Here is a 26882-nt window from a genome sequence, read left to right on the forward strand (position 1 = left end):
TTTTAATTTTAAAAGCGGAAGCTCCCTCTGCTCTCAGAGAAAAGACAACTGAACACCACTGGGGGAACAATTTACATGTTCGTTACCAGTACCACCCAACGCATTGTGCAACCAAATAGGAATTGGAAACAACTGATTTTGTTTATTTTTAATGAAATATACTTTGGCCAGTAGTAAAATTGAACAAGGCACGGGGCTTAATATATATTTAAAAAATAAAAATTAGTATCGTCGTTTTGTAGGTCGATTGATTATGTCTTGAGCCGTGGACAGGTGACTCCATCCGACGTCAACACTCAGGGCTCGATTACACTCCGTTGCAAGTTTGTTTTAAAATGGCGGCGGAAACAGGCAGACAGGTACAAGATGCGAACTAAAGCGACTAAGCTTGTTCATTTCCCTTGCTCGCGTTCTTCGCCGAACACCGGGGACGTGTTCCTGTGCCTTGGAGAGCGTTCAACCCTGCTTCGGTTCCGGTAAGGAAACGCTAAAAGACAAGTGGACTTAATAGTGAGTGAGTCCTGTTCCAAGTGCTTGCCCCCCCCCCCTGTCGTCAAATGACCTCGCGGCGTTCATGTTTGTTCACATCAAGCTGCGTTGAAGAGAAGCCGGGTAGGTGATAGTGGTTGCCGCATCACCATGGAGCGCTCCAGTCCGCGGACGACGGCCGGCCACCTGTAGCTTGGAGCGGCCCCCATGGCGAACCCGACCCACTGTGACCCGGGCCGGACGGAAAGTCGCGGTGGTAGGTTGTCTACTGGCCGTTTGTCACACAAACCTCACGGCACTTGTCACCTTGTGACGCTGTTGTTTACACAGCAGTTTTTTTTTTTTAACAATAGATAAATATGAACTAAATAGCAATAGACTGTGTGTAATGAGCTTAATGCAATGCACGTGATGTGATTCTGAAAGCTTAATCTGTATTTCAATGAAGTACGCACACTGGTTAACACAGTGAAAAGAAAGAACAGGGCAGTTAAACTCGAAGCCCAAAAAATGAACCCACAACTCGTACTCTGAAGCCAATTTCTGTTGTATGGTTTTATTTTTGTACAGTACAGTGCATTTTATCTTCTTCAAAAAACATAAAATAACTTGTTTTGCGCTGCTGGAACAGATTAATGATATTTCACTTCATTTGAACAGGGATGATTAAGTACATTATCAGTACGTATCGTTGCTTAAAGTGTTGTAACACTGCATCTATTGATGCTAAATCTCAGCTTGTCAACTATATTTTTCATTATGTGTTAACATTAAGTAGGTTTGAGCAATTTTGTAAAATAATGTAAATGCGATTTTTATTTCCCCTCAATATTGCAATTGTGATTTAATATTTAAAAAAAAATTCAAGGCCCATTTCACATTTATTTTTTTAAATATTTTTATCAAATGCAAGCAATAATTAATCTGTATTACAATATCAACTTGATCATACATATTTTGACCTTATAGTCTAGGAAAATAAAGATTTGACACGGTTTTATTCTACATTAAATAGAATTGCCTGTTTTTCAGGTGTGTCTGGAGGAGTAATTGTGGAGAACGGTAGTGTAGTAAGAGGCTCTACTCTCTCCAAGCATCACATCTCTGATTCGACCACGGTGCTCAAAGGTGAATCCGCACCATGCCCCCCCTCAACATCCATTTTCCACTGCAGCCCACAGAAGCTCAGTCTCGACCTCGACAGCCACAGTCTGTCTTCCCAAGATTCGGGTATCCCAACTCTGGAGCTCAACCCTCCGGATCTCAACGGAGGAGACTCTCCCGCTACTTTAACGTTAGATGACGACCCCTCCGACAGCAACGGCGTGCCCAAGTCGTCCAGCTTCCCACGCAGCGGCTTCGACGCCACCCGCTTCTTCAGCCCGGGCCTCCGATTGCCCAGCGCCGCCGCAGCTGGCCACCGAGCCTTGAACCGCAGCGACGATGTCTCCGTGTGCAGCGCGTCGAGCATGAGCACGGAGCTCTCGGCGTCCAACGAGGACATCTTACATTTCACCGTCACGTCCGACTCGAGCGCCATCGTCACCTTGGTGACGGACGACAGCTGCATGGCTCCTTTCTCCGACGTCGCGCTGGCTTCGTTGCCAGGATGCTCCAAGGACTTCAGGGGTCCGGTGCAAGTGAGTCCCCCTGGAGTCATGAGACAGGAAGAGGATGGCAGGCAAAAGAAACTGGGATCTCTCGCCAGCTTGTTCAACAGGTTAGTTTGTTTTACTAGTCTAGTAAATTGAGGATAAAGTAAATCCTTATTAATTGGGGGTGGGGTGTGGATATGTTCCAAATAGATGATACAGAGACCATATTAAAATATTATTTTATAGTTTATCCTTTCCACACACTCTTAAATTTATTTAACCCCCCCCCCCCCCCTACACACACACACACTCACACACACACACAAACACCAACATTTATATAAGGGAAAATAGCACTCTGTAGGCTAATATTTTCCAGGGATGTTTGATACAATTTTTTTTTCAGACCGATACCAGTACGAGTATTTTTACTCTTGAGTAGTCACTCATACCATTAGTACCCAAAAAACATTGCTGGCCAATTTTAAAGAAATACCTATTAATCCATATAATATAAAATAATTGCGTAAAATAATTTCCTATTTTTCTAATTTCTAGTTCCTGATCATAAATCAGCCACAAGTTAACGTCAAGTTATAATTTTTCGCAGAGGATGAAAAAAAAAAAAATAGACCTGTAAAGTCCTGTTATGTTGTCTCCATATGTTGATGAGCCGCTTGTGTTAAAGGTATACAACGTCACAGGCTGCTATCAATGCTATCCGTTAGCCTGTCTACAGTGTTTCACTCTTTTACGTTGTGCGTTAGCATTTAGCCAGTGCAAGCGATGTTGTATGGTTGTAATTAAATACGCGGCACGCTTAACACACACAAAGCAGCAATGTATATAAACAAAGCATATAGCGAAGGAATGTGTTGGTTCACATGCGCCTAAATAACCGCATGAGTCAGCATCCTGTTCATGTTTTAATCTTGGTGGACCAGCCTAATCACTGGAAAATCCTTTTTCACTTACTGGTATGTTTGCAAGCAAAGCTTATTGCTTTTGACGGGGGCACCCAAGTTCATTAAGCACACACACACACACTCATGCAGTGAATTGTGCTGTTATCAGTCATTCACATTGTAAAGTTACACATTCCCTTGCTGCCCTTCAAAGCTCTCCACCCTCCCACTGCAAAGGGTGGAGCAGCAAGGAGTCTGTGAAATATTCCTTCAGCGTGTAACTCCCTGGATATCAACTATGGGATGCGCACCTCTGGCTCTGCACTCCGGCAGTACCGAACGCCCCCGCTTCCAACTTTTGTGGACTATTTTGAGCCTTTTGGCTCGCGTCCGAGCAGGATGACAGCCTCGTCGCTTCTTCTGTACGTTGACAGGTAGGGAGGACCTTTGGGGATATTTTATTGAGCAGCCGCTGTGATTTAATCACAAGTTGATTGAGTGCGGCCTGCCGCTGTGTTTAAAACACTCTTCTCTGGATTTACGGCGGCGCGGCCTCCAGCAGCGCTTTGATGCTTGCGTGTACTTTGGCCTTTGGCTCTTGTCTTTTTTTTGCAAGCTTGTTGCTGTGCTCACGCAACGCAAAGTAGCAGCAACGCCGGACTTTCCTACTGTTCCGCCCTTCGGCTCAACTAAGCGCAAACGCGCAAAATGGCTCCGTCAACATTTGCTCTGTGGCGTACGCAAAAGCGGAAAATGTCACGTCGGAAACCGGGTGGTTAATGCCATTGCATATTGCGTAATGTTCCTTCGCTCTCCCAGTGAGGACGAAGACAGACATTGATTGCTTCAAAGACTTCAACAATATGAAAGCGTCTTTTTCATCTCCGACTACATCACCCGCTACATTTTTTTTTTTACCTTTGTCAAAGAGCGTGTGATGTCATGTGATATCATTTTCACTCAAATCTGCATGTTTGAGATGAAACGCTACGATTGGCCCAAACGTCCACGGCGGAATCTGTGAAAATAACAATTAAATGCTTGTCAATGGACAGCAAAAGGCTCGCTATGAGAGTAAATGAAGTCTCTAGCATGTTTATTTTTTTATGGCCTGGTGTCACTTTTGCTATGTGAAAGTTAGTCAGAATTGGTCAAGCAAGCATGAGGTCAGTGAATTAACAGTGAATTTATTTTTCTTTTGAACTTGCACCTCTTCTTGCGCACGGCCACTTTGCTTTTTGCACCCTCTTGCCGTTCACACTTCTAATTTAAGCCCACTTGTGTGAGGGATACGTGAAAGCAGGAGTATTGACGCCTCAGCCTGACTTTTTTTTTTTTTTCCCCTGTATGGATAATAAGAAGTTCACGCTCTGTGTTTCAGGAGTCTCTTTGCCAGGAAAGTAAAGGACAGTCACTCAGCGGAGCAGCGGGATGCTGGTTGGAAGCTGTTTGGGAAGGTGCCGCCACGTGACGTCCCCATCAAGGACCCTAAAAGAATACAGAAGGTAACTTTGACTTGAATGGAACACCAGTTGCTAATGAAAGCAGGTCCCTTGTCTTGATTTTCCCAATTTGAAGATTTGTCACCGGTAATATAAAAAAAAACAAAACTTTGTGTGAATTACAAACTCAGCCTTTTCTGTTTGTGGCCCGTAGTTGGGAAAGTTTGCATGTCCCTGTCATTTATTATCATTGTCCATGATAAATCACAAGTACTATTATGACAGCTCACAAGAGATAAAATAACATTGTTATGCAAGGACCCTGTCAGCTGGGAGGTTCAAATGATTTATGCGCACTTTGTAATCAAAAAAACTGTGATAATGCAGGTTTTTAACCACCACTGTATTTTTTTAAATACATAATTCCCCAACTTTATATATCAAAGTGTCTGGTGCTAACTAATCCCAAAGGCTCACGTGTGCTTCACAACTTGATCCATGGCTGTAACCTCATATCCGAGGGATCAGCTAACAAAGAAAGAAAAAAAAAAAAAGCTCAAATTTCCAGCCTTTTGTTTTGCTGCAACTTTAAAGACAGGCTTTGAGAACCTGTGTGTTACTTTGCCATAACCTTTTTCCTCATTGAGAAAGCGGCACCACGCTGTGCTCTTACTACATTTTTTATTTTCAATAATACAAATCCATTTTCAATGGAGTGATTATAGTCATAGAGAAGAACGATCAGTTTCTCTGGGATCGATTAGAAAGGCTGTCAGGGCACAGTAGAGCTCCGAGCGTTGCGGCGCAGTGGCTAAAGCGCACACACACACAAACACTCAGCGGTCGCTCCAGATCTGATGCGGAGCAGCTGGCTTGAGCATCCCTCTTCAGACCAGGCGGGGGGAAGGGAGCCGCGCAAACAGGAGGCCACCATGCGGCCGCATCGTTTCCCATGCGGGGCGTGTCCCGCCGGAAGCCGCTCGACCGTCCTAGCGTGCCCTCGCGGGCGCCGCCGCCTGTAGCGAGCCCCTCGGGAGCAGCCATGACGTTCGGCCAAGACACAAACTCCCAGCTCGCCCCCTTGTAGGACCGCCGCTGTGCGCGGATCGACCGCGCTCATGGTGAGTTAGCAGTGTGGGGAGCGGGAGCGAGTCGGAAGGATGCCTCGGGTTTTACACAATAGCTCCTTTGAGTTCCTGCAAGGTGCTTCGTGTTGCGTGGAGCAGGTGGATGACTCGGATGTCTGCAAAAGAAAAGCATGAGCACCGGCGGCACAGAAAGTCTATTTTCAGCCAAATGATTTTCATGCTCATGTTGCGTCACCGTAACGACGACTTTTCTTTTGTTTTTGTTTTGAAATCTCTTTTCACGTGTTGGTATCAACGCTGTGTCAAAGGGCACGCAGGGCTCGTTTTACAACACATTTACTGTTTGGCTGTAGCTTCACGCTAAGTGCTTTATAAAGCGTTTATGGCTCCCATTAAATCCGGCTTCATGTTTTTATGCTCCTCTCGAAGCTTGACCAAAAAAAAAAAAAAAAAATCAATCCAATTACTTTCATCAGTCCCAACGATTCGATCGTGAGCGTGCACGTCCAAAGTGTGTCGGCACGCTAAGCTGATTGCCAGCCGGTCACTCAGCCTGCATTATTAACCAGCGACACACCGAGATGTGTGTGTGATCATATTGCTTTTGACCTACTTACAGTAGCGTTCTACTTCACCCAGAAGAGGATGCCTGATTGGCTTGTGCCCGTCTCCTGCCAGATGTTGGAGGCCAGAACCTCTCAAAAGAATGAACACGAATGATGCCCATGTGCATTTTTTTTTTGCTTGGTCAGGAATATGAAACAAAGACCGGCAGAGCGGGACACGGCAACCTGACGTCCCCCAGGCAGAATGTGAGGAAAAACCTGGACTTTGAGCCTCTCTCCACCACCGCGCTCATACTAGAGGACAGACCTGCGTATGTAAACACACTTTTGTTTGCTTTGAGCTGTTATCACTTTTATTTTACACGGGGATGATGAAAGCATATTGTTGCCTTTTTCACATTCCAGACATTCTTCTTCTTTTTTTTTAATATGTTTATTTTGTCTTCAAACAAATCTCACCACCCTCATCCATAGACTCTAAAAACACACAAAAAAAATGTGTCATCTCGCTAGCCTGATGCTAACATAAGATGCAAAACACCATACGCAGGCTAACGGAAATTAGCATTGCATTACCAGTCAACATGCTACTGCTTTTTTTTTCTCTCTCTCTCAAGCTGTTATACAATTTCCTGTTGGTGCTTGTGTTCACGCAGTGCAGTCCTAATGCAATTATATGTGTACAAACATGTTCCAGTAATCTTCCAGCTAAGCCGGCCGAGGAGGCAGAGAAACACAGGCAGCAATATGAAGAGATGGTGGCCCAGGCCAAGAAGCGAGGTAACGTGATCTCTCGCGCAACTTTAGACTCTCACACATCCTTCCCGCTCGCGTCTCAGCCTCTTTGTTATCGCCGTAGAGCTAAAGGAGGCCCAGAAGAGGAAGAAGCAACTGGAGGAGCGCTGCAAGCTGGAAGAGAGCATCGGCTCAGCTGCTCAGACGTGGAACCAGGAGATCCTGCCCAACTGGAGCGCCGTGTTAGTCATTCCCAAAGCCCGTGAATGAGCCCGTAACTGCAAAGTCCACCTTTTTGACCCCTCCGCTCTCTTCCTGCGCAGGTGCACGTCGCGACGGGTGAGGGACTTGTGGTGGCAGGGCATCCCGCCCAGCGTCAGAGGAAAAGTGTGGAGCCTGGCAGTGGGCAACGAACTCAACATCACACATGGTACTGGTGCTCACTAGCCGGGTTTGATGGGTCTGGTCAACTTGTTTACATGTCACGTCATCCATATCTTACACGCATGCTAACCCGAACCCATTCAGTTCATTGAATTCAAATTGACATTGTAAAATGTAGTAGAATGCAATTTGGAAAGAGTTACGATTACACTCTAAAAACAGTTGGGTCAAAAGTAACCCAATTATGTATCAAAAATGGACCGATCCACTTAATGGGTCAATTTAACCCAACTTTTCTGGGTTGCTTTATACAAAATGACCCAAGTAAAGGAGTTGTTTTACACAAAAAGACAAATTTCTTGACTCAGTTGCATCAAATTGAGCCAAAAAGAGGATCGGTCCATTCTCACCCATAATAGGGTTATTTTTGACCCAACTGTTTTTAGAGTGTAGCATTAACATTTATGTATGATAAGTCTGATACTGTTTATTACAATACAGATGAATTGATTACAAGAAATATATAGAGGACCTTGGACAAAAATAACATATTAAATCACAAATGTAATATTGGTGGTGGTGTTTTTTTTTAGTTTTTTTAGTTTTTTTTGGGGGGGGGGGGGGGTTACATGTCCATGTTGGACATTTGGTACCAGGCCACACAGAGAGGCCGAACAAAAAGATGTATTGATCATCAGAGACTTATAGAAAGTCCACACAGTCCATTTGCGGCTACATATCACGGTAATGACCGTCCTTTTATCTCCCCCACAGAGCTTTATAACATCTGTCTGGCGCGGGCCAAAGAGAAGTGGAGTACGCCAGCCAGCGCACCAGAAGCTGACAGCCAAGGTACGGGCGGACTTCACACGCCACCAACTGCCACGGCTGTTGAATCTCATTTGTGGTGATGTACCCCCCCCCCCCCCCCCCCCCCCTTCCCAGATGTGGGCTCGTCAAATCGGGAGTCCAGCTTAGAGCTGATCAAGCTGGACATCTCGAGAACGTTCCCCCAGTTGTGCATCTTCCAGCAGGTCGGTGGGCGGCGCAACCTAACCCCGCTCGGGGATTGGAGCTCCCTTCTTTTGCCAGAAGGCGTGATCGCATTATGTCTTTGTCGTCAAGGGCGGACCCTATCATGACGTGCTGCACAGCATTCTGGGAGCTTACACTTGCTACCGGCCGGACGTCGGCTATGTAAGTCAAGGCCTTTCGATACAGCAACATTTTCTTTTGATTTCCTATCACCTTAAGAAAAGTATGAAAACTTTTTTTTTTTTTGTACATTTAGAACAGATATAAAATGTGTGATTAATCGTGAGTTAACTTGTGAAAAAAAAAAAATTAATAATTTTTTCTTTTCTTTTTTTTAATCGTGTCAGGCGATTAAAATTTCTTATTGTAATTAATCGCATGACTTCACGCTCTGTGTTTCAGGAGTGATATCATAAATTTTATATCTATTCTAAATGTCCAATTAAAAACATTTCTAGGTTTTCATACTCTTAACAAAAGTGGAAAAAATGTTAAACTAATAGAAATTGTCCAAATGAATTTTTGACGTCAATAGCCGTCAATGGCAGTAAATGAGTTAATGTACAGTACTACTATTTACATTACTCTGTTTAAAATGACTAATATTACTGCGACTTACTCAGCAGCTGTTTATATTTTTGTACTGATTTTGTGAAAGTTGAAAGGGGCAGTACTGGCTTGGAACTTCCCACGTCGCCCCCACTTATCGCCGCCCCCACTTATCGCATGTGTGATTGTGGTTGGAATGACTAATTTGGTTGGCTGCTTTCCACTAAGTGTGACTAAAACAAAATGGCTATCGGGCAGACGGTATCCTGTAAGTCTGCATGACTTCCAAGTGCCGCTTTCAGACTTGCCTGTGACATGCGCGGGTTTGCGTCTGCAGGTGCAGGGAATGTCGTTCATCGCGGCGGTGCTCATCCTGAACCTGGACACGGCCGACGCCTTCATCGCCTTCGCCAACCTGCTCAACAAACCTTGTCAGATGGCCTTCTTCCGAGTGGACCACAGCCTTGTCAGTGTGCACAAAAGCACAAGATCATGATCGAACCCGCACGTGGTGGTGACGTGTTTCCTCTTGTGTGGCCGCAGATGTTGACGTACTTTGCTGCATTCGAGGTGTTCTTTGAAGAAAACCTACCAAAGCTCTTTGCACATTTCAAAAAGAACAACTTGACCCCCGATATTTATTTGATCGACTGGTGAGTCGTTTTTTTTTTTTTTTTTAAGCGTTTCAATCTTCTTACTTGATGATGCTTTGCCACCCTGTGACATTTTTATGGCGTCTGCCTTCAGGCGCCGCTTTTGAGTGTCTGAGAAAACAGGAAATGGCTGTTTGTGCAGTGGGAGGGGGGTGTCGGCGGGGGTCGCTTTGAAAATTCTCAGAGTTCCGTTTGTAATTTCACACTTAAAACATGTCAAGTTTCCCGTCATTTATTCTCTTTTCCGTGCTGGGGAAAGTGTTGATAGCATAATTCGAGTTATTTTTCAGTATCCTACTCACAAAATGTTGTTTTTTGGATGAACACAAAATGAGGTCAAGCCATTAATGGTGACCTTTTCAACTTTTGGGTGTCTGTTCAAGGTTTACGTACTAAAAGGTTGTTGAAAGATGTATTTGATGTACAAATACATCAGTGTCAGGAAACAGTTGCATTCAATTTAAAATTCGTGGTACTGAGTAAATTCATATTTTTGGCGACCAATATGATTTTTTTGGGGGCCAATTTTGATATTTGGCAAAATAAAATTCTTAAATAACATATTTTGCTGTCCCATAAGACAACAATCAAGATATGAAATAAGATTGACAGTTTTACAATACTTGGTGCTCTAGTACAGAGACTCCCACAGCCAACACAGGTGGAGATCGTTATCAGCCTTCTCCAGAGATTGCTGATTAGCTGATGATATGAACCACCTGTGTTGGCTGTGGGAGGCATGGAAAACAGGCTGGATACCGGTCCCTGAGGACCAGGGTTGGGGTCCTCTGGTCTAGTATATCGTTCCACTCCTTTTATTTCTCTCCCCCCCCCCGTCCAGGATCTTCACCCTGTACAGTAAGTCTCTGCCACTGGACCTGGCGTCTCGCGTGTGGGACGTCTTCTGCCGCGACGGCGAGGAGTTCCTGTTCCGCACGGCGCTGGGCCTGCTGCGCCTCTTCCAGGACGTGTTGACCGGCATGGACTTCATCCACATGGCCCAATTCCTCACCCGCCTGCCCGACCTCGTCCCCGCCGAGCATCTCTTCCAGCACATCGCCGCCGTCTACATGACCAGCCGCAACAGGAAGTGGGCGCAGGTAAAGCCGGCACGGGTCGTTTTTTTTTTTTTTTTTTTTATCCATGGTGAATAATTTTGATGAAATTGCGTGTTTTTAGGTTCTGCAGACGTTACAGAAAGATCCGGAACGAGGCAGTCCGATGCTGAAGCGCTGACATGCGGAGGAAAAAAGACTGAACTCGCGTCTTTAATGGAGCGACGTTGACGATGACGTCGATGGGGGGGGGGCCCGTGAGTAGCGGAGCAGGGGTGCCTTATTTAATGAACTTCCCAGCATTAGGACACACAACATGATACACTCCCGGACCCCGTGGGACCACCAAGATGCCAGTTATCACCTCCACTTTGTCACTCGGTTGTCTTTAACCGCTTTTGTTTGTTTTTGTTTTTAGGTGACGCCGCAAAAGCGTTGTCCGGAGGCGATTTGTTGTCTTGTACGTTACATGTCGAGATCCTCTGGGAACGAGGTCAGAAGCTGCCTTTCAATATTTGCGGGACGTATCGTAACTTGACTACTGAATTGGACTTTTTGGTTTTATTCGCGTGAGGAGTTTATTTATTGGAAAGGGGCTGCCCGCTGCAGGTGCTTTTCTTTCAAATCGCGTCCTCACTGTCGACTGCTAAGTTCAATATTTTTGCACGATTCATAGAAGCGGTTTCCCAGGCATCGTCTGCTATTATCGAGTGTGAATATGGGGTTAAATTTTTTTCGCCCGGGGCACTTCATCATCATCATCATGTACTGCTCAATTTGATGATGTTGGATAGGAAACAGGAAGCATTTTTTTTTTATATCTATAATATGGTCTGTGTGGTTTTGCACTCCCTCCCCAAGCACAGCAGCACACCACAGAACTGCAATAACTTTTGCACATTGGCCCTCGGGTGCATCATGAGTCATCCCTCAGGCTCTTTTCAGTTTGGATATTTGTGTTTTTATGTGTGTGTTCGTTTAGTAGTATATCCATAATGTTCCACACGCGACGTTGGCTCAATTGATCCTTTGTGGTTGAAATACAAAGAAAATCAGACCATCAAGAAAATGAATGTAAACTCTTAATTGCACTGTTATGTCTTTGATTTTTGCTGCCCTTTTCGGGTTTGGGTTATTATTGCTTTGGACTGGCTGCTGGAGGTAAATAAACGTGTCATGTGACCAAATGAAGGACTTGCATATGTTCATATTGTTCTACTAGTGTACACCGACATCTATATTGACTTGACATATGTAGGCGACAACCACAAGTTTCATGTCCGGTGCGGATTTGAAAGCAGAGGGGAAAGTTTGATGTCGCAAGCAACTGGAAGTCGTGTCAAAACCACAACAAGTGCCCACCTTCTTCCACAATACCGTATATATGATTGAGATGCCGAGTGCTGCTTCTTTAGGTGCGCCGCCGCGACTGTTATCATCGTCAAGATCTCCAAAAGATAAAAAGCCATGAGGGGCGTGCACATCTTTCTGCTTTGCGCGCTGGGAGCGGCGATGCTTTCGGCCGTCTTCGGCAACAGTGAGACTTGAACCTTCATCTTTCAATTCTCTTTGAAGTCACATTGATTTCCGTTTGCTTTCCTTGGCCAGATTCCGTCGGTCCTGAAGATTGTTGCTTTAAACACTACCCACGGAGACTGAACCGCAAACTCATTCAGTCCTATTACGTGACTGACAACCGATGCCCCATAATGGGAGTCATGTAAGTTTCATTGGATCATTTAATTACTGTGAATGTGTCTTAAAATGCTGTCCCAGCATCGTCAGTGTTTTCTGTTCCCTTGCAGTCTGGTGACCAAGAAGAAAACTCACATCTGTGCCAACCCGACTCTCTCGTGGGTGGAAAGAATTATGAAAACTTTGGACGAATCTATTCTCTGAAGAGTCTGCCTGCGTCCTCAGGAAATGCCTTTTATTGTCTTTATTTGCTTACTCAGATTTACTTTCTTGCAAACAAATAGTATTTTAAGTCAACAACTTTGCACTGAATTTTGTTTGACAGTTAATCTTTTTTTTAAGTGATCTAGAACCTTCAACCTTTTTTTGTGTGTCTTTACAAGTGCTGGCAAAGCTAAAGGGTTAACTCATTGTTTAATCACAAAAAAATTATAGCATTAATCATGTATTAGCGCAGCGTAATCCGACTATTAATTTTGACCGCAGATGATCCTTCAGTTTGATAGCGGATGATTATGTTTACGGTAGCGCAGGTTGTGCTTGAGAAATAAACATTAACTACATGCATTAAGGTAAAGCATTTGACAAATGTTTGCGTATGACATTTAGGATGTTTGTTCTGGTTAAAATATTGGTGTCATTTTAAATTATGCAATTAACTGATTGGGAAAAAGAAGAGGATGAGAGCGTGGAGTGGATCAAAAATGTGGAAGACATCCTCATAACATTAAATGTAGAAAGAACTAACATAACAGGTGCTCTTCAAATTTGATGGGCAACATTTTTTGATTAAAAAGCATAGCGAATAATCATGATTAATCAAAATTCTAAAATGTAATTCATTTGATTTATAAAATGTAATCGTTTGACAGCTGGAGTCGACGTCAAATCAGGTGCGAGGCACTGTACTGACGAGTTGAGCTGCGCATGCGTTCAGCACCAGCCTTAGCCTGTCAGCCTGACGGTGGCATTTACGCATGCGCAGACCTATCACTCCGTTCGATAAGTAACTTATTTCGGCAGTACATATAATGCCAAGCAAAAAAAAAGCATTTTCTTAACTTTGCTTTTTTGTAATACATAAAATGTTTAAGTCGTGGCAAATCTTATGATTAAATACTGACGTAACGCTTGACGTAATTCCACTGAACAATGCTGCCATCTGCTGGCTGACTGATTTGTTTTTATTTTTAATTATGCATATCATGACACGAGCTCTCCTGGGTTTCTCTTAAATGTGTTTATTGCTGTATGTCCGTCCAGAAGAATAAAAGTTAACAGCTGTTTAAGAATTGTAGGTTACTTTTTTTTTTAACTCCATATATTTAAAAATATCTATAAATAAAATATAAAAACAAAACTAAAACAAAGTAGTTAAAAAACTAATGAACCTGCTAGAGTCCAAAACAAATTAAAACTAATTTTAAAATGGAAACTGAATTTAAAAAACAAAATGAAAAATCCAAATGTATTATAACGAAGCAATTTCTGCTCGCCGACGTTTGAGCTTCTCCAGTTTCTCCTGCAGTCGTTGGGCGGCGCCCACGGTGGCCCCGAAGTCCCACAGGAGGGGCGTGTTCCCCAGCAGTCCCCGCGTCTGCTTCAGCTCCATGTTGGCCCTCCTCAGGCCGCCGCTGGCCCGCTTGGTCCGAGCCAGCAGGTCCTTCCTGGAGGTCAGCGCGGCCTCCAGCTGGGCCAGCTGCTCCCGCTTGGCCTGCACCTCCGCATGACTCCAGTGCAGCTTCTCTTTTATGTTTGACAACAACTGTGAAAGAACAACCCGATTATATTAGCTTCTTTTTTTTTCTTTGCATTTTTTTATTCGTTTTCTCTCCACCATCTGAATGATTTTGCACCTCCAATGTGCGCTTCATGTTCCTCCGGAGCTTGGAGGCCTCTTGACTTCTCTGCTCGTCCACTTTCCTCTGCTGTATCCTTTGAGCCAGCAGTTGCTTAAACTGCCGTTGCAGGAGGTCCCGCGCCGCCTCCTTCTCCTCCTCGGCAAGCTCCGTCTCCAAACGGGCCACCCTGCTCTCCATCCCGGCGTGCATCAAACGCATCTTTCTCAGCTCTTCGCGACGAAGCTGCTCGGACCCCAGCGCGGCGTCCACCTTGGCCCGGGCCGCTTCCGGAGACAAATGTCCTCTTAGCTGCGAGACGGCCAGCTTCCTCTTCAAAGTCACCAGGGAACGCCATTCATCCTCTACCTGGAACCAAACAACAACAAAAAGTCATTCTGTAACTAACTGGATTCTTCCAGTATATTTTCTGATTAAGTACTTTTTAGTCCTGCATTTCAAAGCCCCGCCGCTAGAAGGCGGTAGAGAACAATTCACATTGGTTCCCTTGCAGTGAAAGGACAATGTCAGTTGGGGGCGCTAATGTACCATTAATCACAGAGCCGTATATAGAGAGAGTTTTTGTTTTTGTTTTCAACTCACCTCAAATACAATACAAACAATTGAAGCACCGCATAATGTTACAAACAAGTCAATTACATAAAACTTCAAGAGAAATATATGAATATATATAAAGAACAAGGGGCATTGTTCCAAATTGTCAAGAAAAGGATGCCATAAAGATTTTAATTTAAACCAAACTAATTAAAAAAAAATTTTTTTTAAAAAATAAGAGAATTTGGCCAACTCGGTTTCAGCAGGGTAAGATGGCGTCCGTATGTCATGTGACTAGCAGTTGACCAATCACAACGTGACCAATCACAGCGTGATTGGTCAACTGCTGGTCACATGACATACGAACGCCATCTTGTTACCCTGCCGAAACCGAGTTGGCCAAACGCTCTCTATATGCTCTTACCATAAACCACGAAGAAGTTATTTTTTTTTAAGGATTAGTTCAAGCGATAGCAGAATAGAAAATAGTAAAAATAAATAAAACGTGGACTTCTCTAGCTATTTATAATCCAGCTACCTGGTTGAGCTCCTCTTGGTTTTTCAGCCTCAGCTCCTCTTCCTGTTGCTGAGCTCTCTCCATCTGGGAAGCCCTCTGCCTCCTCAGTTCTGCCAGGCTCTCCAGGCACTCCTGATACTCCTTCATGTCCGGCTCGGGGTCTTGTTCATAGGGGGTCGCCCCTTTCAAGTGGAAGGCCAGCTGGGCCTGGAGCTCCGTGTTGCGCCAGATCACTCGGCGGTTCTCCTCCTTCAGCTCCTGCAGGAGGAGCATGTGGTCATTTTTGATGACTTCAGCGTCTTCATCAAGATCCTCACTTCTACTCCCTGGTCCTGTTTTGGGTTCAAGAAGGTACACATCGCCACCCGTGTCTTCCTGCACCTCACTTTTTAATGAAGCCTCTGGCCCAGAAGACATTTAATTAAAATGTAAAACTATATCTAAAATATTATGTCAAGATAGAGGACGCGCACATCCCGTGACAAATAGAGTTCTGGTTTGTTTCAGTTGTCGTGGCAACAAGTTGGCTGACTGTGAAGCTGTAGTGACAAAAGACCGCCACATGAGGGCGGTGTATCACAAACAAAAACAGCATTTAACATGGTGATTGTCGAGCATTGAAACAAAGTGTCCAAAATCGAATTAAATAGATTTTTTTTTTAATCTCACGCAACAGAAACGGGTAGAATCTTATTTTGACTCATATATTATCTTAGTCTTATTTCAAAGTTTAGTTTTTAATTTACTCATTGAGTTAGTGCTAAGGCTAGCCCTTAGCTTCGGTTGGTGCTCTTTACTACTGCTACTACTAATAATAGTAATACTTTTTTTATTTATTTTTTGCAATGGTTTAAGTTTGACTTAAGGCTCAAACATGCTTGGTGGCATACCAGACAGTAACTATTATTTTGTTTGTGTCTATTTAAAGATAAGTACTTTTACTTAATTTAGCCACGTTACAATTGAGCTAAGATTTTGATAGTATCATATTAATTCATGTTGAAATTTATGTTATATGTTTTTATCCTAAAAGATTAGATAAGTTTGTGTGTGTGTTCTATATATTTTATTTTATTTTACATTTTATCCCAGATGAATTAAATGTTAAACCCATAAATAATGCACACCAGCATTTTACTTCATCAAACAAACATGAAATGATATTTCTGACAGGAGAATATTGTTGATGGTCTAATATAACGAATACCGCTTTTGTTTTGTTTGTGTGGTTTTGAATGTTTTCTGCTCACTCGCGTGTCACTGATTGGCTGCAGTTGTGTATTGTTTCGATCACGTGCAGGTGGAAGCGATAATGACCACTTGAATACTTGCACCTGTGCTTCTCCCTATAAAACACCTCCGTTGGCAGTGTTCGGTTTTTGTGTTGTTATGCGACTCTGTGTGTGAGTATGTTCTATGGTTGTTTTATTCTATGGAGAGAAAAAACACTTATCTGCACTTTTTTTTTTTTTTTAAACAATGCACATGTTCACAATGACACCTCATGTAGGTTTGTCCGAAAAAGCACACAGTGGACCTGTCTAGACGTCCAGACTTGCAACCGCAGCTTTAAAGATGATCAGCGGTGCTAAAAGTGACACCGAATCTGAGATGTAGCTTTAAAAAGACGCAGGGGCTCATGTTGGAGCTCGGGGTAGTTGCATGGTTTCATGTCCTCCTGAGCCCACATCAGCCGCGATCGTGCAGGCTATTGAAAAAAAAAGTCGTTTTCGAGAGAAGGTTCTACAGCTTAAAAAATATATACTAAAAAAAAATCTATTTTTAATGCACCGAGACAGTATATAGAAGATACGTATGCCAAATTGTATTTAATTAATTTCAAACTCGAAAAAAAAAAAACAAAGCACACAATCTAACCATTTCTAACCAAAAAAAAAAAAAAGCATTGTGTGGTATTTTTCCATAAGAGACCAAAGCAAGGAATATAATTTAATGTCGGCCTCACCGCCTAATGTGTGCGTGTGTGTGCGTGCGCGTGTGCTACCTGCAGCGTAAAATCTTTCTGCCACATGACGCAGACACTGACCATGAGACCACCCACGTCAGACCACCGTCAGTGAGACAACTGCGTGATCATTTGAAGACACATCCAATAATATATTGGAAACAAAACGGTGAAAACTGCCATGAAAATTAAGCAAACGAGCTGGAATGATTTAAAATAATAATAATTATGTTAAAATTTGTTGAATTCTGCCAACAGAATGATTTAATTTGTGCCTAAGTGAAATGTGTTTGTGTAATTTAAAAAAAATAAAAAATAAAACTTTGCACATGTTGGGAAAAGGGTCAAAGGTCACCTCCTGGAGCCTGAAATCACATTGGTTTCGGTTCAAATCCAACTAGGCAGGGTTCATCGTGACACACACACACAATGCCGTTCTACTCATCCACCACCTGGACGTGCTGGCTGGTTTGTGTTACTCACTTCCCCTCCCCCTCGCCTTTTGATGGTTCCCCCCCCAGTTCTCCCAATTCAAACTTCAACTAAAAAAGAAAAAACTTTGTCACTGCGGCGCCCCTGCTGCCATAAATCACACAAATCCCCTTGAACGTGAAGCACCGCAGACAAGCGACAACAAAGCCACAAATTTCCAGTAAGAAAAAGTTAACAGACCACCTCATTGACCTTTTATGGAAATTGAATTTTAATATTAATTATTTACAGTAAATGTAAAAAAGAATCACACATGAAAAATGAGGGAGTTTCCACAAGGTCGAGGGATGTGGAAAGCGCCGGCCGAATGTTGTGGCTGCTCTCCATTAGCCCTAATCTGAGCGGGATTGTGTTGCCGAGGCGGCCCGTATGTCCCCCGTGCGGGGATTGACCCTCGACCTTTCAGGTTAACAGAAGCCGGGTGCGTTTGGCAATTCTAAAGACAAAAAAAAATCAAATCTGCTTAGACCCTGTTGCAAAATATTGTTTTGAATTTTTCTCCTTCATTATTCATCTTTCATTATTTAAAATGGCTCTTTTATATTCTTCTTATAAGTGAAGGGAGACTAGCAAAGTAAGAGATGAATATTTATCCCTGTAAAAATGAATACACTTTCTGAACTTTAAACAAAATTACCATTCAATTTGTTTTTGTTTTTTAGCAGTTTTGATTGAATTGAATATAAAGACACCTTTTGTAGTCTCACTTTTATTATGCTATTAACTCATTCACTGCCATTGACGGCTATAGACGTCAAAAATTCATTTGAACTATTTCTATTAGTTTCACATTTTTTTTCCACTTTTGTTAACAAGAGTATGAAAACCTAGATTTTTTTTATTGTATATTCAGAACAGATATAAAATCGTGAGTTAACTAGCGATTAATTATGATGACAAATTTTAATCGCCTGACGCCCTTAATTTTTTTTATACAGTATATATATTTATTTTTTAAGAAAATATTATTTTTTTAAATTAGGGGCGTAGGGTGATAATTTTTTTTACTTGTAATTAATCGCATGACTTTAATAGTTAACTCACGATTAATAACAATTTAATTTAAAAAAAATTCTAGGTTTTCATACTCTTTCATCTTTCATTGTTTTCCACTTTTGTTAACAAGAGTATGAAAACCTAGAAAAAAATGTATTGTACATTCAGAACAGATATAAAATTTGTGATTAATCTTGAGTTAACTAGTGAAGTCATGTGATTAATTACAATTAAAAAAAAATTACTCGCTTGATGCCCCTAATAAAAAGAAAAAAGAAAAAGAAGGATTATTAAAAATTAGGGGCGTCAGAAAATTACATTTTTTAATTGTAATTAATCGCATGACTTCAATAGTTAACTCACGATTAATCACACATTTTATATCTGTTCTAAATGTACAATAAAAAAAATCTAGGTTTTCATACTCTTTCATCTTTCATTGTTTTCCACTTTTGTTAACAAGAGTATGAAAACCTAGAAAAAAATGTATTGTACATTCAGAACAGATATAAAATTTGTGATTAATCTTGAGTTAACTAGTGAAGTCATGTGATTAATTACAATTAAAAAAAAATACTCGCTTGATGCCCCTAATAAAAAGAAAAAAGAAAAAGAAAGATTATTAAAAATTAGGGGCGTCAGAAAATTACATTTTTTAATTGTAATTAATCGCATGACTTCAGTAGTTAACTCACGATTAATCACACATTTTATATCTGTTCTAAATGTACAATAAAAATTATAGGTTGTGACACAAAAAAATTTATGATATGAATCCATATTTTCAGCTGTATTACACTCATTTATTTAATATTAGCATTCAGCTTTTATTAGCATTTTAGCAAATTGCACATGATCTAGATTCTACATACAACCCTTCAAAAGTTTTTGTCATGTTATTGATTCTGAACTTCTCCTGATAATTTATGTGACCGCTCATTGTGGCCTTTTTTTTTTTTTTTAAGAAACGTCCATCTCCCGAACGGTAGTTGTTGTGCGCGGGGAGACGTGTGAACAAACATGGCCGTGCCGTGCGCGGTCCGCGCCAGCCAGGCTTAAGTTGTCTGTTAGTGTCTGTGTAAGTGTGTGCCTTTGGGGACTCTGGGGGGGATCAAACGCTCATGTCGTCAGGCGCTGCCGAGAGGAGACGACCGCTGACAGGTGCTTCCTGCAGGCCCAGTGTGGCAGGTGCGCGTATACGCACACACTGACACACACACACATGCACGCTGAAGGGCAGATAGTTTGCCTCTCGAACATGCTTGTGCACACACTGACCCATACGCACTTGGTTGCTTCCTGCCAATGACCAGGCAGCCAATCAGCAATCTCCGTTTCCAAAACATGGCCACGGGTGCAAATAGGAGCTCTCCCATCTGTCTTTACGTGTAACACACAGTTACACACACATGCACACTGGGCGATGAGGTTTCATCTCCCAACTGGAAGCGGTCGCCATGACGGCAGGTTAGATGTCCAAATATGGGCATGACCCAAATTGGTTGATAAAAAACAGAGGATAACGAGGCGCCGAACATCTCGACTCTAAAGTCTGAAGCCCCGCCCCTTCCACAAGGTGTCAACGTCAGACTTAGTCAAAATAAATTACATCACTCTTCTGCCCTCTCTCTGTGACATGCATGCACTCATGGCCAACAATGAGGCGCTCTAAAGCGCCCAAAACCAAACCCCAATCCATGCACTGGATGTCAAGTTGAAATTTAAAAATAAAAAACGTCGCCCTCCTTGCACTCCTACCTTTCTCTATGTGACGTGTGTGCACTCACAGCCAACAACGAGGCACTCTAACACAAAATAGAGAAGAGAATGAGCCTCCATCTTTATTTACAATAACTATGATGACAATAAATACGAAGCAAGCAGTTCAAATAAAATAACTTTATGACAAGAACATGATGGCATTTAGTGGTGTTAAAGCAAAGAGTGTTAAAAAAAAAAAAGAAGTAAAAATAAGGCTTCAGGCTTCTTGGCCAAGGGTGACCCTGTTTTGCGGCGACAAGGTCGAGACCTCGTCGGCCGAGCTTCCAGCATCCGTGTCAGCCAGCAGGTGAGGGGGGATGTATCCCGTCTGCGGCTCTGAGGGCTTCCTGTGTTGGTGGGGGGGTCTGTCAGCACAGCGACCCCTCTTGTCCTGCCCGCGGAAGCCCCTCAGCTTGGGGCTCCAGTGATCCCGCCACTGGAGGGCCAACGTGGAGCGGTCGGCCACCAGCCTCCTCTCGTCCGGCGCCCAGCCCCTCTCGCCCTCGTCGGCGCCAATGAGCAGAAAGGTCCGACCCACGTGGAGGGCGGGGCAGCCGCAGGCCAGGTCCCGGTCGGGGACCCAAAGGGACTGGGGGCCCCTGCGGATGCGGGAAGGGGATCCCGTGCGGAAGACGACTTGGACCGAGATGGAAAACTGCCACCAGGGACCTGAACGCTCCATCCCTCGCACCTGCACCTTCAACACTAACACACGCAAACACTTTTGTCACTTTTTCACCAAGTCAAACTCAACGAGGGCTCAAATGACGCAACCAACCGTAGTCCTTGAGGCAGTACGTGTCCAAGTTCATCCTGACTTTCCCCTGCGAAGGCTGGCAGTGGGACACGCAGGCCTCATCTGTGGGGGACAGTTAGCGTTTCTATTGGCTGCTCTTTTTCCAGTACGTGTGAATGTTAGATCTTTTTCTCCAATCGGATTTTTAGCCTCGATGTGTTGCCATGTCAATCTAATCTTTCCCCAATCCTGGTCCTCAAGGGCAGGGTCCTGCAAGTTTTAGATGCGTCCATCCTCCAACACACCTGAATCATATAATCAGCTCATCAGCAAGCTCAGCAGAAGCCTGATAACGATCCTGATCTTACATCTAAAACCTGCAGGATTTCGGTCCTGGAAGACCAGGATTGTGTATCTTCAACTATTGGATTCCGACCCCACCGAAGGGCCAAGTATCAGATCCAAAACCATCACCCGCGTGGGACAACATGAGCACAACACACACAGCGGCTCATTACTGAAAATGTGGCCGCTTCTATTTGTCATCACGGTATCCTGTGACCAACAGATGACCTTGCTGAGCAGAACATTCTCGAAGAGTCTTGAACCACATGAGGTCAAGTCACATGATCCAATTAGAGATCGCTTCATGAGAATGCATGCTTATTTGTAGTTGCTTGAAGGTTTAAAGTTACCGTAAATACCAAAAAGTAGACGTAGAAGCACCATTTTTGGTATTAGTGAGTACTCAAATGAAAGTACTCATACTCGGTCTAACAAAAAAAAATGGTTTTGCCACGTTGCTAACCGTAAACATCCTGTCTATGGGATTCTGCATTATGTGTTATAATTTAGCTAGCAGACAGTCATCATGTTGGTGTTTCAATATATCATCTTTTATTCACTTTTCTTTTGTGGTTCTGCTTGATACTGTATTTCATCTGGGAGCAAATAAATATTTGGACAACTGTGGCAGTGAGAAAGTGAAAACAGACATGAAGGGATATCTTAATTAAAAAAGTATGTTTTAATCATTCTTGCTAAAAACGCCGTCAAGCTCCTCTTACTCACCAATGCTGTACTGAGGCTGAAACACCGGAGTCGGAGCGACCTCTTGAATCCCTGCAATCAAAAGGAGTGTCAGACACATGATCAGTTCGTGTGTGTGTGTGTGTGTGTGTGTGGTCTTTTTTATGATCAACAAATCTCACGCAAATGTTGACTTATTCAGGAAGGCCAGAGCGTGAAGACGTCGCATAGCGTCCATACATTGTCCAGGCCTCTTGTAAAAGTGCAAACATTTGTCACCACACCAGGTTTGGTCCTTTCTGTCACAACGAGGCCTGTGACATGGAACATCCCCCTTTCCCAAATCACTGACGCTTCCGTCTATGGTGTTTCTGATGTTTCACTTTATGTTAGCTTGAAGCTAGCTGCCTTTTGCTATCATATGGTTTGATTGAACATTTAAAATGTTTAAAGCTTAAACGTTTCTTGACAATAATATGTTATATGCAGGGTTGGGGAATCCAGGTCCGGTGAGAACAAAACCCTGACACAGTTTGACTTTAGCCACAGGTGCGTCTACGATCAGCTCGTTTAGGCTAACTGCCAGTTAAGTAGAAGCACCTGTGGCAGGGTTTTTACTTCCTGGACATCGATTCCCCAACCCTGGTTATATGTGACCTCACTAGTCGAAACATGACCTTTTTATCCATCTCAGGGGGCGGCCATTTTGCCACTTGCTGTCGACCGAAGATGACATCAATGTCGCGCAGGTGAGTCACAGCTCAGCTTCAGAAAACAGGTGACGGAAACAGTTTCTCTAAAGAGGAATTCAACTTTAAATATTTCTTGGCAATAATATGTTATATGTGACCTCTCTAGTCTAAACATGACATTTTTATCCATCTCAGGGGGCGGCCATTTTGCCACTTGCTGTCGACTGAAGATGACATCACCGTTACTCAATGACCAATCAGAGCTCACCTGTTTTCTGAAGCTGAGCTGTGATTGGTTGTTACCCGAGACCTGGGCAATTGTGATGTCATTTTACTCGACAGCAAGTGGCAAAATGGCCACCTTCTGATATTGATAAACACTGCTGGATTTTGCTGCTTAACTCATATTCTACTAACTCAATATTTAACATATTTTTGTCAAGAATTTTTTGGGGGGTTGAATTCCCCATTAACTGCTTTTGTTTTGTGTCAGTTTGTCATGACGTTTGTGATGAAGCGAGGTCATGTAAGTTAGCGTCGGGCATACAGTTAAATGCCCTGCAAGCTAATGGATGCTATACTTAGCTTGGCCTGGCAGTAAAAACAAACAAGCTTTTCTTTCACGCAGAGCTTTCACTGTCAGAGTTATGAGTCTGGGCCTGTTTTGAGCCCTGCGACAGGTGACGCCAGGTTTTGGTCAGCAGTGTTTGGGTCGACTTACGGACGCAGGGCCGCAGGGGTGACGTGCCCTGTTTGTATCCCGGGGCGCAGCGGTTGCACCTGAGGCCGGTCACTCCTTCTCGGCACAGGCACTGACCCGACGTGTGGTTACACCAGCGGCCCACCGCTCCCAGAGGATGACACTGACATGCTAGGGGAGGGAAGAATGCCAGGAACACAGTTAGCAATTTTTTTGTTATGCTAGTGGCTAGCCCCAATTAAATCACAGTATCTTCTATGCATTTCCGTGTAATGTGTAACCCTGCCCAGGAATCCATTTGAATGACACTACATGAGTCAAGAACGCCAGTCAGTGACAGCTACTTAGGACAGTCAAAGGTCATGGGTCACAGCACGTAGAAATACATCACACACACACACACACACACACATGCGTTTGTAGAGACTGACGTTGGCAGGCTTTGCGGTGGTGCAGCGGCTTGCTTTGGTCCCGGGTGTATCCGTTGTGGCAGTACTGGCAGTGGCGTCCGGCGGTGTGGTGGCGACACTTGAGGCACACGCCGCCGCTGCGTCGTCCAGACTGCTGGAACACCTCCATGCTGAAGCGGCACTTGTTGGAGTGGCCGTTACACTCGCACGCTGGAAATGCATCGAATTGCTTAGATTTTTTTTCAGCCACGGATTTAGAAGTTGATGTTATCGTGATATTTTTAGAACGAAAAGTACAACAGTATCCCGATAACGCGGTTCGCAAAGGTGGGCCCGTCCGTCTGTCGACTCTTCGAATGAGAGTGTGGAGTTGGCTGTTGTTGGTTCAGGATAGCGGCAGGCTGCTAAGTGGCTAACCGTTAGCTCGTCTGTGTGTTGAGTGCCTCAGGATGTCAATTGAGTCGTCTATTATCTAATCTATTATTTTGTTACAGATTGTTCAATGAAGCAATTGTTGTGTCTATCCGTGACCACGCTGTGGAGGGGCTACAATTCCGTCTAACTAGCGGCGATTAAGTAAGCTAACGATGTTTTACCAGAAACGTGAAGTTACGTAAGCAAGTTCTCCTTTGCAGTAGACACGATGCACTTTATCTTCTTTATTCAAGTGTTGAAATGATTCCAATCTTTGGATATTTTTTACGCACTCTTCTTCCTGACTTGCCCTGATTGTTAAAAATCTGATACAGTGAGACCGCAAAAAGTGAACTGGGAAAGAATATAGCACCATCTCTTATTGTTTTGATGGGCTGCTAGTAACATCACAAATGGTCAAGTACAACACTTGAAATGATTCAAACCCAAAAACGTGTAAACACGTTTTCTAATACTTTATCCTTCACTCCCAAAAATATACTTTCACTTTTTTTTTTTAAATATGTTTTTTTTGTGTGCATACAGAAATAAGGCTTTGATGCAGCTTCTGACATGAAGAGGTGGTTGGGAATGTGACTTTTGATTAAACTTAGCTTTTATTCTAATGCTAATTTCTGCAAAACGGAAACAGACACAAATATACTTTTCTTGATGAAAGAAGAGACTCTAATCTTTCTTTTGGTAGGTTCCATGTTTTTATAGCAATAGAACACAAGATTCTGTGGGCCTTGCCAAATCAGTCAAAATACAGTAAAACAGCCGGGAGCGAAGGGGGTTGCTTCAGTGGAAATGGCTGGGAGTGAATGAGTTAAGTTTGGTTTTAAGACCTATGGTGGCCCATTAAGTGTTCCGCATCTTGGAAGGCTCCTTTCTTAAAGCACCAGAAGATGATCCCGGCCGTTTAGAAGACGATAAAACTCCTGAATGTGCTTCGGTAAAGGCGAGGTTATGCAGGACTTGTATTGAGAGCGATTAATTTCCATTCCCATGGAACATATTGTTCAACGTATTGCAGTAATTGCGAGGTAAGACTCACCTACGCAAGGGTTTGGGTGCGTGGGCGTGGCCCGATGCCAGGGTCTGTCAAAGTAGAAATCCTCGCACACGTCACAGTCCGGGCCGGCGGTGTGATGCTCGCACATGCACACGGCCCGCCCCGCATCGTCACGCCGACACTTGGAAGCGTGTCCGTTGCATTTGCACCGGCCCCCGACCTGCAGGTCCGAGAGGGCCAGAGGGGGCAGGGGGGTTATGGTAGTGGGCGCCACCTGGAGGTTTCTGGAGGTCTGCCGGGTGCTTGGATGGTTGTTTCTCCGCTTTCTCAGTTCTCGTCCCTTGGCGCCTCTTTGGCGTCCCTCCACGGTCCAGTTGCAGACACCGTTGGGACAAATGAGCCACTGCTCGCCGTCCTTCTTACGACCGAGATTTCGAGCTCTTGCGCCCTTTTTTGACGAAACATCCGAGCTGTAAGTGTCCCCGCTTTCCTTGCTGGTCACATTATTTCCGTCCTTGTGGTGACCTCGCCCGCCAAGCTTGTCTGCTTTCTTCTGCGTGCTCATGTCAGAGTTTTTTGTGCCCCTGTCGAAAAAGGACGGCGTGTTCTCTGTGTTCATGCCGCCTGTCGGATCTCCAGCATTGCCAGAACTCCACTTCAGGAGGTCGACAACTCGTTCCTCTTCTGTCCATCCATCGTTCTTCTTTGCCGGGCTCAGTTTTGTTTTTGCGGATGTTTGGTGGAAAACCACGCGAATGTCCGTAGCTGTCACCCAGTCTTGCAAAGTGGGACTGTAGTCAAAATCTGGGGACGATGGACGCCCGTCAAGGGCAGAGAACGCCAGCACCGTACCGCCCCGCTGCCTCTGCAAGGGCCGAGGATCGGAGCACAGCGGTTCTGTTTCTTGGTGTCTGGTCTTGGCCACCGTCTGGGAGGGGAGTCCAAAATCCCCAAAGCAGTCGCTGGAATAATGTTGCATCGGCCTCCAAGTGTGTCTGTAGTCCATGGACTTGAAGACGGATATTGAGATCGGGTCTGATGGCTCCCCATGATAGCAGAACTGCAGACTTATGTAGGTGATTTCAAAGCGGCGACCCAGAGGGACAGTGAGCACCCAGTCTCCACTCTCCTGACCCCCTTGAGCCTGCCAGCAGGTGAGGTTGTGTGGATTGTGGAGGTCCGTCAAGGTGCTGATATTGCCGTCAAAATTCAAGCCTTGGATGGCGCGGCCGGCGTTGACCGAAACCCCGTAGGCGGCGTTGATGAACTCGGACAGACAGTGGCGAGGACGGCCGTCCGAGTGGTAGCAGGGATCGTGAGGCGAAGTCCAACTCAGTGGGACGTGAGACAAGGAGGAGAATAGCAGAGGCCGAGGAAGTAAATAAAGGAGAAGGAAAGCGAGGAAGGGAGAGGTGGAAGGGGGGAGGGAAAAGGCCCGGAACATCATGTCATCCAGCCTGTTGAGGACAAAGGAAAGACAACGTTAGAAAACATTGCTTGAGAGACACCAGTTTTTGAAAGTCTCCGTTCTTGTACCGTTAGGTATTGGGACGTTTTTTTTTTTCCTGGG

The 26882-nt window shown here is 44.1% G+C and overlaps 5 protein-coding genes across 22 annotated transcripts in view; 3 read left to right on the top strand and 2 right to left on the bottom strand.

The window, feature by feature from the left end:
- The first annotated feature begins 297 nt into the window (after window positions 1–297).
- Window positions 298–11687, top strand: tbc1d14 (TBC1 domain family, member 14). Of its 4 annotated transcripts, XM_077543932.1 has the most exons (15): window positions 298–476; window positions 593–745; window positions 1522–2209; window positions 4371–4494; window positions 6272–6396; window positions 6783–6865; window positions 6945–7062; window positions 7144–7250; window positions 7979–8056; window positions 8150–8238; window positions 8330–8401; window positions 9126–9254; window positions 9332–9441; window positions 10283–10541; window positions 10621–11687. In XM_077543932.1, the coding sequence occupies exons 2-15, from the start codon at window positions 697–699 to the stop codon at window positions 10675–10677; spliced, it is 2088 nt and encodes a 695-aa protein (XP_077400058.1). In that variant the 5' UTR covers window positions 298–476; window positions 593–696; the 3' UTR covers window positions 10678–11687. The 4 variants fall into 4 exon arrangements, with proteins under 4 accessions (XP_077400058.1, XP_077400059.1, XP_077400060.1 ...); XM_077543933.1 differs by lacking the exons at window positions 298–476; window positions 593–745; window positions 1522–2209 and adding an exon at window positions 3262–3423; XM_077543934.1 differs by lacking the exons at window positions 298–476; window positions 593–745; window positions 1522–2209 and adding an exon at window positions 3274–3411.
- Window positions 11688–11808: 121 nt separating this feature from the next.
- Window positions 11809–12768, top strand: LOC144034858 (C-C motif chemokine 3-like). The gene is made up of 3 exons (XM_077543955.1): window positions 11809–12033; window positions 12105–12216; window positions 12302–12768. Exons 1-3 carry the CDS (start codon window positions 11964–11966, stop codon window positions 12393–12395), a joined length of 276 nt encoding a protein of 91 aa, XP_077400081.1. The 5' UTR covers window positions 11809–11963; the 3' UTR covers window positions 12396–12768.
- A 654-nt stretch (window positions 12769–13422) lies between these two features.
- On the bottom strand, window positions 13423–15784 carry cfap184 (cilia and flagella associated protein 184). Its single transcript, XM_077543942.1, has 3 exons — window positions 15123–15784; window positions 14048–14398; window positions 13423–13956 (listed from the first exon to the last, which is right to left on the bottom strand). The coding sequence occupies exons 1-3, from the start codon at window positions 15516–15518 to the stop codon at window positions 13663–13665; spliced, it is 1041 nt and encodes a 346-aa protein (XP_077400068.1). The 5' UTR covers window positions 15519–15784; the 3' UTR covers window positions 13423–13662.
- The window catches only part of LOC144034850 (calpain-5), a 33912-nt gene continuing 22014 nt past the window's right edge, over window positions 14985–26882 (top strand). For 8 of the 15 annotated variants that reach the window (XR_013288304.1, XR_013288291.1, XR_013288292.1 and 5 more), the window contains exon 1: window positions 22711–22830. The gene's annotated coding sequence lies outside the window, so the exon portion shown is untranslated. Of the gene's footprint in view, window positions 15453–22710; window positions 22860–26882 lie in introns of those variants that run through there. The other 7 variants (XR_013288295.1, XR_013288293.1, XR_013288301.1 and 4 more) reach the window with 5 other exon arrangements.
- ntn5 (netrin 5) lies at window positions 20499–26759 on the bottom strand. The gene is made up of 6 exons (XM_077543931.1): window positions 25355–26759; window positions 23905–24093; window positions 23495–23644; window positions 22124–22174; window positions 21095–21175; window positions 20499–21021 (listed from the first exon to the last, which is right to left on the bottom strand). Exons 1-6 carry the CDS (start codon window positions 26757–26759, stop codon window positions 20534–20536), a joined length of 2364 nt encoding a protein of 787 aa, XP_077400057.1. The 3' UTR covers window positions 20499–20533.

The sequence above is a fragment of the Vanacampus margaritifer genome, chromosome 15 (genome assembly GCF_051991255.1).
Source record: "Vanacampus margaritifer isolate UIUO_Vmar chromosome 15, RoL_Vmar_1.0, whole genome shotgun sequence".
In the NCBI taxonomy this organism is placed as follows: domain Eukaryota; kingdom Metazoa; phylum Chordata; class Actinopteri; order Syngnathiformes; family Syngnathidae; genus Vanacampus; species Vanacampus margaritifer.

Bases quoted from the DNA above. Each gene is read 5' to 3' on its own strand.
- cfap184 (XM_077543942.1), bottom strand. From the start codon at position 15,518: ATGTCTTCTGGGCCAGAGGCTTCATTAAAAAGTGAGGTGCAGGAAGAC. The intron at 14,399-15,122 runs GTAGCTGGATTA...GTTTGGTTCCAG, and splicing joins ACCAAGAGGAGCTCAACCAG to GTAGAGGATGAATGGCGTTC. The intron at 13,957-14,047 runs GTGCAAAATCAT...GTTCTTTCACAG, and splicing joins ACATGAAGCGCACATTGGAG to TTGTTGTCAAACATAAAAGA.
- LOC144034858 (XM_077543955.1), top strand. From the start codon at position 11,964: ATGAGGGGCGTGCACATCTTTCTGCTTTGCGCGCTGGGAGCGGCGATG. The intron at 12,034-12,104 runs GTGAGACTTGAA...TTCCTTGGCCAG, and splicing joins TTCGGCCGTCTTCGGCAACA to ATTCCGTCGGTCCTGAAGAT. The intron at 12,217-12,301 runs GTAAGTTTCATT...GTTCCCTTGCAG, and splicing joins TGCCCCATAATGGGAGTCAT to TCTGGTGACCAAGAAGAAAA.
- tbc1d14 (XM_077543932.1), top strand. From the start codon at position 697: ATGGCGAACCCGACCCACTGTGACCCGGGCCGGACGGAAAGTCGCGGT. The intron at 7,063-7,143 runs GTTAGTCATTCC...CTTCCTGCGCAG, and splicing joins CTGCCCAACTGGAGCGCCGT to GTGCACGTCGCGACGGGTGA. The intron at 8,239-8,329 runs GTCGGTGGGCGG...TTTGTCGTCAAG, and splicing joins AGTTGTGCATCTTCCAGCAG to GGCGGACCCTATCATGACGT.
- ntn5 (XM_077543931.1), bottom strand. From the start codon at position 26,759: ATGATGTTCCGGGCCTTTTCCCTCCCCCCTTCCACCTCTCCCTTCCTC. The intron at 22,175-23,494 runs GTAAGTCGACCC...TTTTGATTGCAG, and splicing joins ACCCCTGCGGCCCTGCGTCC to GGATTCAAGAGGTCGCTCCG. The intron at 21,176-22,123 runs GTGAGTAAGAGG...TGTCCCCCACAG, and splicing joins TCAGCCTCAGTACAGCATTG to ATGAGGCCTGCGTGTCCCAC.